Genomic DNA, 13649 nt, shown 5'->3' with positions numbered 1-13649 from the left:
AGTGAAACTGAGGAACTGAAAGAAATTAGCATTAGTAAAGAACTTGAAAAGTTAACACGATTGAAGACCAATAAATTCAGTGTACCAGGTGAGCTATATCTCAGAATACTAAAGGACATGAGTAGAAAGATAGCAGATGCACAAGTGGTTATCTTTCAAAATTCCACAGATTCTGGGAGGCTCCCTGCAGACTGCAAATTGGCAAATATAACTCTGCCATTTGAGAAGGGGCAGGGGAAAAGGGAGAATGAAGAACTACAGAGCTGTTAAGCTGACGTCTATAGTGGGGAAAACATCATATTTTATCATAAATGATGTGATAACTGGATGCTTATAGTAGCTTTGGGCAGAATCAAAATTGATCCATGAAAGGGAAATTATGTTTGACAAACCTGTTGTTTTTTCAGAATGTCATTAGAAGCATGGATCAAGGACCTGATGTAGTGTACATAGATTTTCTAAAGCCTTGTAATAAAAAGGTCTGAGTAAAGTGGTCAGTAAACACAATTAGAAAATATAGATTTGGGGATAACATAGATTGAGAACTGGTTAACAGACAAAAAGCAGAGCGTAGCAATAAACAGGTCATTCTCAGGATGACAGGCTGTTAGTATTGAAGCACCACAAGGATCAGTGCTAGGCCCACAGTTCCTCATAATCCACATAAATGATTTCGATGTGTGAACCAATTGTAATATTTCAGGTGGGAGTACAAGGTAATGAGAAAATTGTAAGGAGGCTTCAAGGGGACTTGGGCAAGACAGGCAATGGGCAAGAACATGGCAGATGGAATTTAATGTGACTAAGAGGCAATGGCCTAGTGGTATCATTACTGGAATGTTAATCCAGAGACCCAGGTAATGTTCTGGGGACCTGGGTTCAAATCCTGACACGGCAGCTGGTGGAATTTGAATTGAATAAATATCTGTAATTAACAGTATAATGATGACCATGAATCCATTGCCAGTTGTCGGAAAAACCCATCTGGTTCACTAATGTCCTTTAGGAAAGGAAACTGTCATCCTTACCTGATCTGACCTACATGTGATTTCAGACCTATAGCTACGTGGTTGACTCATATCTGCCCTCTGGGCAATTAGGAGAGGGCAATAAATACTGGCCTAGCCAGCGACACCTTCATCCCATGAATGAATAAAGAGAAAAAGAATGAAATTACTCTCTTTGGTAGAATAAAAACAGAAAGGCAGAATGTACTTTAAATAGTGAAAGGTTGAGAAGTATTAGCATCTGGATGTTCTTGTTCATGAATCGTAAAAACTAGCATCAGGTGCAATAATCAATAAGGGAAGATAATTAGAAAGTTCAGAAAATAGAATCTCAGTTATAAATATTAAGTTAATATTCCTCAGAGCCTACTGGAAGCGATTTGCATTGACTGGAGTCAAGCAAACCAAACAAGATACAATACCATATGCCTGTGTTACTACATCTCATTTACTTTCTTTCAATTCATCCCTTAAATATGTCTGTCTGCCTGTTTATGAGAGAGTGGGGACTGGAATCAAAGAAGATTGGGTTTAAATCATAGACATTAATTAGATTACCTTCTGATGAAGAGTCATTGGACCTGAAACATCAACTCTAGTTTTTCTCCACAGATGCTATCAGACCCGAGTTTCTCCACAATTTCAGTCGTTGTTTCAGATTTCCAGCATCCACAGTACTTTGTTTTATTTTATTAGATTACCTTGTTTAACATTTTTCTGTAAATACTACAGTATTATTAATAAATTATTAATTATTTTGTTTAAGCCATCAACTTAGTGTCTGATTTGTTATTCAAGAAGGCTGGTTAAGAATCATTTGCGCAATTTTGAGGGTCATTGAGTATTAAATTTTACTGTTCATGAATGCAGAAAGGGTGAGGCTAATTTGATTTAACTGACTCCATGTTGTAACAATACAGTCAAGTACAGTAAATCAGCACATCCAAAGCTAAGAAAAACAATTTATCTTCCCTCAAAAGTTATTTCATATTTTTTCCTTGTACCAAAAAGTACAATTGACATTTCTGAGCATGGATTTGGCTGAAGATGAAATTATCTATTGATTTCTGTTTATTCCACTCCGAAACGGTACCACAAGATATTAAAATGGGTGCCTAGCAACGTACCTCTTGACAATAGCTTTCTTTGCTTCTTTCTGTCCTTTGGTATACTGGGAAATCAAAACATCGTTTCCTACATAATGAGAATTCAGATTACAGTTTGACTATTGCAAGTCACATAAGCATAATAACTCCTAGATAACCATAGCTGCCTTTAGATAGATCATCTTTCTATTGTGCTTGTGTCCACTAACTTGGATTTTTGAGAAATGGAAGAGATCCTCCCTCTACTTATCTACATACTTCTGCAAAGAAAGCTGTGGAGAATACTTACCATTTTTAACCTCCATCATTTAATTAGACCCGTTCCTAACATCCCAATGCCTACTATTCTCTATCAATGTTGAGAGATAACTTACAAGCAGAACTCTGAAATTACAAAGTTAGAAATGCATGACATCAGTCACATATTCTAATTTGTTCCTTTCACTGTCAAGAAAAACTCTTGCATCCTACCAGCTGAAATTAGAAAGTAGTAGTCTCATTCAGATGAAATTAGGAAATATCAATCTGGATTTACATCCCTGATCTGGACATATTTGGGTGGGGTGGGGGTTGGGAGATGAGGAGATGGAAGGTTTGGGGAGTGGGGTCAGTGTCAGGTTCAAGGGTTCAGGCCAGTGTCTATAGGGTAGGCAATGTCTGGTTTGGAGGAGTCAGGCTGGTGGCTATAAGTCTGAGGGTTCAAGATGACATCCAAGGAAAGGGAACTGGTCAGAGAGAGGTGATTAACAGGGATCTGAGACATATAGGGGGTAAGGGGAGTTCTAGGTGTCCACCTATTTTGAGAGACAAAGAACATATGCACACTCTACACTTGCTTTAACTTAACAAAACAGGTGACAGCTGGTTCATTTCCCAGGGCAATGCCCTTACCAGAGCCAACCTGCATGGTTTAAAATTTTACACAAAGCTAGGCAGCTAACTGTCAGTTATCATGAACTAATGCATTCTCCCTGGCAACATCATCACCAGAGTTCACCTGTCAACCAATCAACACTCCCCTCTTCCACATTATAAATGTGGTTTTCTATTATGAGCTGTCCTAATGCATACAAGACAAAAAGCTTTGACAAAATGTATATTTTATCCAGCAATACTCAAAGTCTGTACAAGCAAATAACTATATGAATGGGTAACATTATGGCAGATGAAATTCAATTTGGCTAGTGTGAGATTAATTTCTTTGTACACAGGCCAGACAGATCAGCAAATTTTCCAAATGCTGTAAAGATAAGAACTGGAGGAACAGATACATTTACAGAAATAACTAAAAAAAAATGCATAGGTACAAAAAAAAATTTGCATGAAATTCTGGTCTTTCTGATAAGGGAACTCAAAAATAAAAAGGTGTGCTACAGTGATTTAAGCTCTGGTTAGGCTGCATCTGGAGTACTACATTCAATTCTGGACACCACACCGCAGGAAATACATAATGGCTTTGAGGGAACATAGAGTAGATTGACAGAACAATACTTGCAGTGAAAGGGCAAAATCAGGGGACAGATTGCACAGTCTAGGCACTCATCAGGACAATTCATAATGATACTAATGTAAAGGGAAAACAACATTTACACTGTGGTAGAGTGTTGTTTGGTGGCAAGTGAACTCCGAGGGAATCCAATATAAGGGAGCATAATCTTAAGAGTTAGCATCCAGCTGTTAATTAGAGAGCCAGCGTTTCAGCTGGGCCAACAGCACCACTGGAAACAGTTGGCATTGCTGAGACTGCACATGGGAAAACAGACACAATGTAAGACCCAGTGAAATGGGTTTTGAGGTTATCAGAGCCATCCAGGCAGGCCAGGCAAGAGCTTGGTAGAAAGAGGGAGGTTGGTGAGGGAAAGCACAGCCACAGCTAAAGTGGCACCCGTTATCTATGGAGAACTCCTCTTTGAGCCAAAAAGTGCCCAGAATAGTGGTTTCCCCACACAGGGGGAAACACATCACTGCTTGGATTATATTAATGCCATCAGGATAAGAGCTTTAATTGGCCTCTGGGCAGGAGACATCCACACCTCCATGCCACCAGCAAGATGGCATGGCAGTGGGAAGACATCAAGCACTCCAACTCTCATTTTCCCTCATTATTTCACAGGCCCAACCACCGTCAAACTTGTCTTCCAGTAAAATTAAGTCCAACTCTTCAATAACAGGACATTTGAAATATTGTCCCCTAAAAATACTGCTGATACTAGCTCAACTGAAAATTACAAAAGTGAGATTGATAAATTTTAGTTCGGCAAGATATTAAAGGTTAAAACTGAGTGATTGGTAAACAAAATATATATACAAATCGGTCACTAAATAACTGAATGAGAAAAAAAGTTCAAGGGGCTGAATAATCTACTCTGTTCCTACGCTTCTAGTTTCAAAATTAAATCAAATGTTGCTCTGCAGCCACTATCATATTTAAAGCAAAAAATTCATCTAATATAACAGAAATTAAGTTTATCAGCTGCTCTTAAAATTGCATTTCTAGTGAGATATGCATGAAGCAACATTCATACCAATCACAAGTGAACTCTCAGGGTGTGCTTTTTGCTCTCTTAACTGAAAGAGGACACTAGTGAGACACACATTTTAAACTGGATTATTGTACACATTGAATCTATTCCGCATATATATATATTCTCATAACATGCCAAAAACCAATGAGGAAGTGTCTGTGCTTGGTCATACCTTCGTGTCTGCTGCCATCTCCTGGCTCTGTTGGAACATGTCCTGCAGTTACTTGCTCGCGATTTGAATTTGAATGCTGCTTTTTATTAAATATAAAATCAATCAGTAAATTTTATAAAATATTTAAAAGACTCACAGCAAACCCACAAAATTGGAATCAAGAAAAATGTTCAAAACAAATTGCTAACTTGCTCTTTCTCATTCCTTGAGAACATTTCTTCCATAAGTTTCAACAGGGACTAAAAGTACTTAATTGGATGTAAAATAAAATGGTCAGTATGACCCAAGGTGAGTTTGCAATAAAAATCCAAGTCTTTCTCTTTAAGTGGGAAACTTTTTTTTGTATTGGTAAATCGTTGTGACAGACCAGGTGCACAACAGTCAACAGGAAGGAACAGACAACAGTCAAAAGTTGTGGTATATATTGAAGTAACGACTTAGAAAGGAAAACAGGTCCTCCGGTCAAACTTTCAAGAAAGAGGTTAAACAACAGGACCACAAAAGATTGCATTCTCAGGATTATTCAGTGGCAGAGTTTTTGAGATTAGGTGCAGTACAAACTGATGGCACAAATGAGGTAATCTGATATGATCTCATAGCCATTACAAATACATGGTTACAAGGAGATCAAAACTAGAAGCTTAACATTCAGGGACATTTGACCTTTCAGAAAGACAGAATGGAAGGAAAAGGTAGTGGGGTAGCACTATTAATAAGGGATGAAATGAGGACAGCTGTGACAGATGATCCAGGCTTAGATGATATACAGTCTATTTGGATGGAAGTAAGTAAGTAACAGTTAGGAAAAGAAAACACTGGTAGAAGTAGTGGTGTATGGAATTTCAAGAAGCAGCCACAGGAAATGGTATAAATCAACAAATAATAGGAGCATGTAAAAAGGGGGTAATAATTATGGATTAATTTAATTTTCAGGTTTATTGGGTCAATCAAGTTGGAAAGATAGCTATGACCACAAATTCAGACACTGCATTAAATATAGTTTCCCAGACGGATGGGTCACAGAGCCAACCAGGGAACAGACCGAGTTGGATCTGGTAATGGGTAATGAGACAGGTTTAATAAATGATCTCAGAGTGAAAGATCCCCTAGGAAGTGGCGATCATGATAGAATTTAACATTGAGTTTGAGAACGAGAAACTTGGGTCCAAAACAACTATGCTTAACTTAAACAAAGGGAATTACAATGAAATGAGGATAGAGTTAGCTAACGTGTACTGGGTAGATAGATTACCAGGTAAGAGCAGTTAGCAAGCAGCGGTAGACCTTTAAGGAGACAATTCATAGCTGTCGGCAAAAATATATATTACCAACCATGGCTTACCAAACAAGTTAAAGAGTGTATGAAGTTGAAAGAAAAAGCATATAAGGAGGCTAAAGTCAGTGACAGCCCCAGAGACTAACGTAAATTCAGTATCCAGTAGAGAGGATCAAAATAGAGAGAAGATAAATTACCAGGGCAAATTAGCAAGGAATATAAAAACTGACAATAAGAGCTTCTTCAACTATATAAACAGGAAGTTAGAGGTCAAAGGGACATAGGCTTCTTAGAAAATGAATCTGGGGAGATGATTATGGGGAACAAGGAAAAATGGAAAAGGAGTTAAACAGAGATAGTAGGAACTGCCGATGCTGGAGAATCTGAGATAACAAGGTGTAGAGCTGGATGAACACAGCAGGCCAAGCAGCATCAGAGGAGCAGGAAAGCTGACGTTTCGGGTCGAGACCCTTCTTCAGAAATGGGGGAGGGGAAAGGGGATTCTGAAATACATAGGGAGAGGGGGGAGGCGGATAGAAGATGGATAAAGGAGAAGATAGGTGGAGAGGAGACAGACAGGTCAAAGAGGTGGGGTTGGAGCCAGTAAAGGTGAATGTAGGTGGGGAGTTAGGGAGGGGATAGGTCGGTCCAGGGAGGATGGACACGTCAAGGAGGCGGGATGAGGTTAGTGGGTAGGAGATGGGGGTGGGGTTTGAGGTGGGAGGAATGGTTAGGGAGGCGGGGACAAGCTGGGCTGGTTTTGGGATGTGGTCGGGGGAGGGGAGATTTTGAAGCTTGTGAAGTCCACATTGATACCCTTGGGTTGCAGGGTTCCCAAGCGAAATAGGAGATGCTGTTCCTGCAGCTTTCGGATGGCATCATTGTGGCAATGCAGGATGCCCAAGATGAACATGTCGTCCAAGGAGTGGGAGGGGGAGCTGAAATGGTTCACGACTGGGAGGTGTAGTTGTTTGTTGCGAACCGAAAGGCGTTAAACAGATATTTAGCATCCATCTTTACAGAGAAAAATACCAGATATACCATTAATACTTAAGAATACGGGGAGGAATTAGGCACGATCGCCACACTAAAGATGCATTTTTAAACATACTCATGGGGATAAACACAGATAAGATCCTTGGCCCTAATGGCTTGAACACTAGGATCCCATTTAAAGTAGCTAGAGATAGTAGATGCATTGATTGTAATTTTCAAAAAAATCTTGGAATCCAGAGAAGTAACAGAGAATTTGAAAATATCAATGTGACACCCTGATTCAAAATGGGAGGGAGGCAAAAAGTGGGTAACTATTGGCTGGTTGGCTTAACATTAATTGTTGGAAATATGTTGGAAGCAATTATTAAATTGGAGGGTTTGAGCTATAGGAAGAGGCTGAATAGGCTGAGGTTATATTCCCTGGAGCGTCAGAGGCTGAGGGGTGACCTTTACAGATGATTATAAAATCATGAGGAGTATGGATCGGATGATTATCCAAAGTCTTTTCCCACCCAGGGTGGGTGAGTTTAAAACTAGAGGGCATAGGTTTAAGGCGAGAAGGAAAAGATTTAAAAAGGGACCTAAGGGGCAACTTGTACACACAGAGGGTGGTGCGCTTATGGAATAAGCTGCTAGAGGAAGTGGTGGATGCTGGTACGCTTATAGCATTTAAAAGGCATCTGGATGGGTATATGAATAGGGTTTGGAGGGATTTGGGCCAAATGCTGACAAATGGGAATACAGTTATTTATGATATCTGGTCAGCATTGACAAGTTGGACAGAAGGGTCTGTTTCCCTGCTGTATATCTCTATGACTCTATGTGGAACAATGTGGCAACAAACCCAACAGTGGAAAGTCCTCTTTGGTAATAAATTTGTGGAAGAAACTATGCAGTATTAGACAAAATGTTTCACAAAATCTTAGTGGACCAACCAAGTTGTATACTTACACCTGCCCTGATATGCATAGTCCATGCAGAAATGACCAGGAGCTAAACTCCATGTCACTGAGTTTTTGGGGGATATCCAAAAGTTTCTTCAAAAATAAATGATCAATCCCATTGGCTTAGAAAAAGATTACGATTTGCTCTACCATTTTCTGAGCACTTGAATGCCCTGTATGCAGGAAGTAGGGCTGATATTTGAAAGGAATTTCAATGAGCCTTCTGGCATCACGCAAAACCGTCGGGAAGGATTTTTATCTGGAGGCATGGTAAATTAGAAAAGAGAAGGGCAGAAAGACTGAAAATGCAGAAACAGAAGTAGGCTTCTTTACAGCAAGGTCATTAATTAGCCCTTTCTCATTACACAACACTAAATCTGAAATAGCCTGAATCCTAGGTGGCTCCTCAATGCACTGCTCCAGAAGCTCAGCTGTTGTACATTGTGGGAATTTATCTGCCACTGCATTTATGCTGATTTAACGAACTAGTCTATGTTTAATTTGAAGTTGTATGTTATTGCTGTATTACCCATGTTACATGCATTTCCGATTTGTTGATTTACATTGTGCTCAACATTACTGGACCATAAGACATAGAAGCAGAATTAAGCTATTTGGCTTATCGTGTCTGTTCTGCCATTCGATCATGGCTGATGGGTTTCTCAATTTCTTCCTCCTGCCTTGATTCCCTTACTAATTAAGAACCTATCCATCTCTATCTTAAATACATTCAATGACTTAGCCTCCACAGCCCTCTGTAGCAGCGAGTTCCACGGATTAACCACTCGCTGGCTGAAGAAATTCCTCCTCATCTCAGTTCTAAAGTGTCATCCCCTCACTCTGACGCTGTGTCCTCAGGTTCTAGCCTCTCCTACCAGTGGAAGCATCTTCTCTGTCCATTCTATCTTAGCATTCTATAAATTTCAATGAGATTCCCCCCTCATCCTTCTAAATTCCATTGAATACAGACCCAGAGTTGTCAATTGCTCCTCATAAGACAAGCCCTTCAACCCCGGAATCATTGTTGTCAATCTCCTCGGGACCCCTGACAATGCCAGCACACCTTAGACACAGAGCCCAAAATATCTTACAATATTCCAAATGCAGTCTGACCAGAGCCTTATACAGCCTCAGCAGTACATTTCTGCTCTTGTAGTCTCACCCTCTTGAAATGAATGTGAACACTGCATTTGCTTTCCTAAGTACCAACTGAACCTGTATGTTAACCTCAAGAGAATCCTGAGCTAAGACTCAAGTCCCTTTGTCTTTCAAATTTATAAAGGTTTTCCCCATTTAGAAAGTAGTCTATGCCTCTATTCTTCCGAACAAAGTGAATAACCTCAACTTTCCCACGTTGTATTTCATCTGCCACTTCTTTGCCCTCTCTTCTAGCCTGTCCAAGTCTTTCTGTGGTCTCCCTGCTTCCTCAACACTACCTGTTCCTTCATCTATCTTTGTGTCATCTGCAAACATAACAACAATGTCCTCAGTTTCTTTGTCCAGATGAATAGTTGTGGTCCCAACATGTACCCCTGCAGAACTCCACTCTTAACTGGCTGCCATCATGGTAAAGACCCCTTTATCCCTACTCTCTACCCTCTGCCAATCAACAAATCCTCTATCTGTGCTATACCTTGCCCCTAAATATGTGGGTTTTTACTTATTTGGCAACATCTTGTCAGAGGCCTTTTGGAAATCCAAATAGATCACATCCACTGGCTCTTCTTTGTCTAACTTGCTCGTTGCATCCTCATAGAATTCTTTCAGATTTGTCAGGCATGACCTCGTCTTTGTGAAACCTTGCTAACTCAGCTCTATTTCATGATACACTTTCAAGTACTCCTCAATCTCATCCTTATAATGGATTCTAAAATCTTACCAATGACCAAGGTCAGACTAACCAGCCTATAGTTTCCTGTCTTCTGCCCCCCTTCCTTCTTAAACAAAGGTATTACATTTACCATTTTCCAGTCCTCTGGGATCCAGTGATTCCTGAAAAATCACCACCAATGCCTCCATAATCTCCTTAGCTATCTCCTTCAGTACTCAGGAGATAGTTCATCTGGTTTGGCTGATTTAACTCCTGCATATTGCAGTCCACCATGATTATTATAATAGTGCCTTTCTTACAAGCTTTCTCTATTGCCCGATTTATCTTCTGCCCCAGATCCTAACTATTGCAAGGAGGCCGGTACATAACTCCCATCAGGATCTTTTCTGTCTATGTGATTACTCAGCTCTTCCCACACAGATTCTACGCCTTTCGACCCTGTACACTTCTTGCTATCAGTCTAGTTTCATTTCTTACTACCAAGGCAGCTCTGGCCATCTGTCTGTCCTTTCAATAGGACATGAACCCTTGGGTATTTATTTGTCAGTACTGACACCCTTGCAGCCACGTCTCCGATGCTTACATCATACGTGCGAATTTCAATCTGTGCTACAAGCTCATTTACCTTGTTTCGTATAATGCGTGCAATTAAGTACAACACCTTCAGTCTTGCATTGACCTTCCCCCGCTCATAGGTGTCCCCTCATCTTGCTGTTCCATAAGTTATATTCCTGACCCTTTCCACACTCTCTGTCCTATTATTGTTCTGCAACATTATTAACCTGTGACGTTTTCCATAATTTTCCATGCAACTGAACGAGTACCCCACTATTTAGTTGAAACAATTATGCTAGGTAAGTCAATTGCCAGGATACTGGTCCCAGCATGATTCTGGTGGAGGCCATTCCATCAGAACAGGTCCCTCCTTCCTCAGAAATGGTGCCAATGTTCCATGAATTCAAACCCGTGACTGTCCCCTGAAACACAACGTCCAGGTAACTCTCCCCCTCCCTGAACTGTCACAGTGTTCGAAGTTCAGGCTCCAGCTTATAACTCTAAGCCAGAGTTCCTCAAGCAACCAACACTTGCTGCAGATGTGGTCACTATGAGCCACAATGTGGCCCACCAACTCTCACATCTTGCAGTTACAGCACATCACCTCTAATTTATTTTAATTACTTAGTTCCTAATTTGATTCATAAATTAGTTTAGTTCATAGCCTGTAAGTATGTCCCCCATTTACCTTCAATCTGAAACTAACCTTATATTAGTGAAATTAGTGGCTCGCTGGGCCGCTGATCCTGGGCTTCAATTTACCCTGTTAAGAAAACTTTATATATTATAAGCCAAAAAAATACAAGCAAAAAGCACCTCTTCCCCTCTGCACCAAATTTCCATATTATCTCCAAATTCCCCAAACTATAGACTCACTCAGGCTTTGTCTTACTCTGGACGTGATCTCTCCTTCCTGACTGTGCGCTTTCAACTCATCTCTTAAATAGAGCTGAAATGAGCTGCAATGACTCTCACTAGTTTATCATTATTGTTTGGTAACCTTTCACACCTCCTGTCAATGTTTTCTGCCCCTTATATAAGGAACAGAACCAGGAGTAACTCATTCAGCTACTCAAGCGTGTTCCAGAATTAAATGGGATCATGGTCAATCTGTGGCCTAACTTCATGTACCTACCTTGCCATATATCACTTGGTACCTTTGCTTAACAAAAAGAATTATCTATCTCAGATGTAAAATCACCAACTAATCTAGCATCAACTGCCGTTTGTGGAAGAGAGTTGCAAGCCTCTACCACAGTTTGCATGTAGAGGTGCTTCCTAACATCTCTCTTGAACAAAAACCGAAAGAACTGTGAATGCTGTAAATCAGAAACAAAAATAGAAGTTGCCGGAAAAGCTCAGCAGGTCTGGCAGCCTCTGTTAAGAGCAATCAGAGTTAACATTTCGAGTCTGGTGACCCTTCCTTAGAACATTCTAAGGAAGGGTCACCAGACCCAAGACGTTAACTCTGATATTTCTCTTTAACAGTCTGGCCCTAATTTTTAGATACTCCCCCTAGTTCTAGAATCTCTAACAGTGGAAACATTTATCTACCTTGTCTTTACCTGTTAATACCTTGAAGACTTCAAACAGATCAACTTTTAAACTTCTAAATTCTCAAGAAAAGAAGCCTAATTTATCTACTCTCCTCATAACGTAACCCCTGAATACCAAGAGGTCCCTTGCTGTTTATTAGCTTCACCCAAACTGATTCTACATCTTGATCCTTTGATCTAAGATTCTTTCTGACTAATGTGCTGATCTCATCCCTTATTAGGAGTGCTACTCCACTTCGTTTTCCTCTGTGCCTCTCGCTCTTTAAAGCTGAATATCCTTGGGTATTCACTTCTCAATTTTGGTCACTGTGTAGCTATGCCTTTGTAATAGCAGTTAAATCATGCCCACTTGCTTTGATATGTGCCTTCAAATCATCAAACATTTTGTGAATATTATGTACATTTAGATAAAGAGCCTTTAATTTAATTTTTTGACTCAATTTTCTATTCTGATTCTGTTTAGTGATTGCCTGTGCTACGTCTGTCTTCTAGTTTTGCTTTCTGTTTTTCTATTTCCTTTTACTAGTTTTGCTTCCCTTGAATCTGAGTTATCTCTTAGATTTCCATTCTGCCCACCCTTGCTAATCTGGTTTAAACTGTACCCAACAGAACTAGCAAGTCTTCCTTTGAGGATATTAATCCCACCCTAGGATGTAACCTGTCCATCTTGTACAAGTCCCACCTGCACCAGTACTGTACCAATGTCTCATAAATCTGAAGCTTTCCTTCCTACACCAATTTTTCAGCCATATGTTCAATCGGTGTACTTTCCTATTCCAATACTCATAAGCACTTAGGACTGAGTAATCCTGAAATTACTGCTTTAGAGGTACTGCTTTTCAATCTCCCCACTCACTTCATAAAATGTGCTTTATAGGTGTCATTCCCCCTTCTTGCATAAAACATTGGTACCTGTCTGTTCACAATTCCCCAGATGACCTACACTTACTTTGACGTTGGCACCAGGAGGCGACATATCATCCTTCCTGCTCCTATGATGCTGCTTGGCCTGCTGTGTTCATCCAGCTCTACACCTTGTTATATCATCGTGGAGTCATGTTTGTGGCCACAGAACTACTGACTGCTCCACTAATGAACAAATCCTCCATCGCTACTGCTCTTCCCCTTGTCTTCTTCCTCCTTCTCTCCTTTCCAGCTGGCTCAATTGTCATTCCATAAGCATGGGTCTAACCGCACTCATCTGAGCAACTAATTCCTTCACCAGTATCGAAAAGAGAAAAACCAATTAGTTAGTGGATCCTCAGCATATGCCTGCACTGTTTACCCAGTTCTCTTGGACTTCCTGGAAATGTCTGAGTAAGGATATAGCTCACGACAAAAGTATAGTAATTTTACATGGCAATCAATCAATTAGGATACATTACTCCAACATAACAATGAAGCTGTTAAGGTGCATTCCTCAAGATTAATAGTCACTGACTATACATTAACAATGTCAGAACAAGTAAAAGAAAAGGATGAGGGCGTATACATTAGACAATTACTCAGAATAGATAATGCCACAAAGGGCTGACCGAACAGAAGCAAATAGTAAAGATCAGATCGGGTAATTTTGTCTCGGAGGCCAATTACAGAGATTTGGCACAAGAGTAACAAATACAAAAGAAGAGGCCAGTGAACGAATGGATGTTACCATGATATGGATAGCACGAAAGCCACT

The 13649-nt window shown here is 40.2% G+C and overlaps 1 protein-coding gene across 5 annotated transcripts in view; it reads right to left on the bottom strand.

The window, feature by feature from the left end:
- LOC109935203 (protein TALPID3-like) overlaps positions 1 to 13649 on the bottom strand; it is a 286726-nt gene that overhangs the window by 247156 nt on the left and 25921 nt on the right. For 3 of the 5 annotated variants that reach the window (XM_048600285.1, XM_048600283.1, XM_048600282.1), the window contains exons 3-4: positions 4811 to 4889; positions 2135 to 2201 (exon numbers count right to left, since the gene is read on the bottom strand). In XM_048600285.1, coding sequence (XP_048456242.1) covers positions 2135 to 2201; positions 4811 to 4889 — 146 coding nt within the window. The remainder of the gene's footprint in view (positions 1 to 2134; positions 2202 to 4810; positions 4890 to 13649) is intronic. The other 2 variants (XM_048600284.1, XM_020533876.2) reach the window with 1 other exon arrangement.

Source organism: Rhincodon typus, chromosome 8 (genome assembly GCF_021869965.1).
Source record: "Rhincodon typus isolate 14 chromosome 8, sRhiTyp1.1, whole genome shotgun sequence".
Classification (NCBI taxonomy): Eukaryota; Metazoa; Chordata; class Chondrichthyes; order Orectolobiformes; family Rhincodontidae; genus Rhincodon; species Rhincodon typus.
Note: the sequence above shows the minus strand (reverse complement) of the source record. Positions and strands in the feature narration are given on the sequence as shown.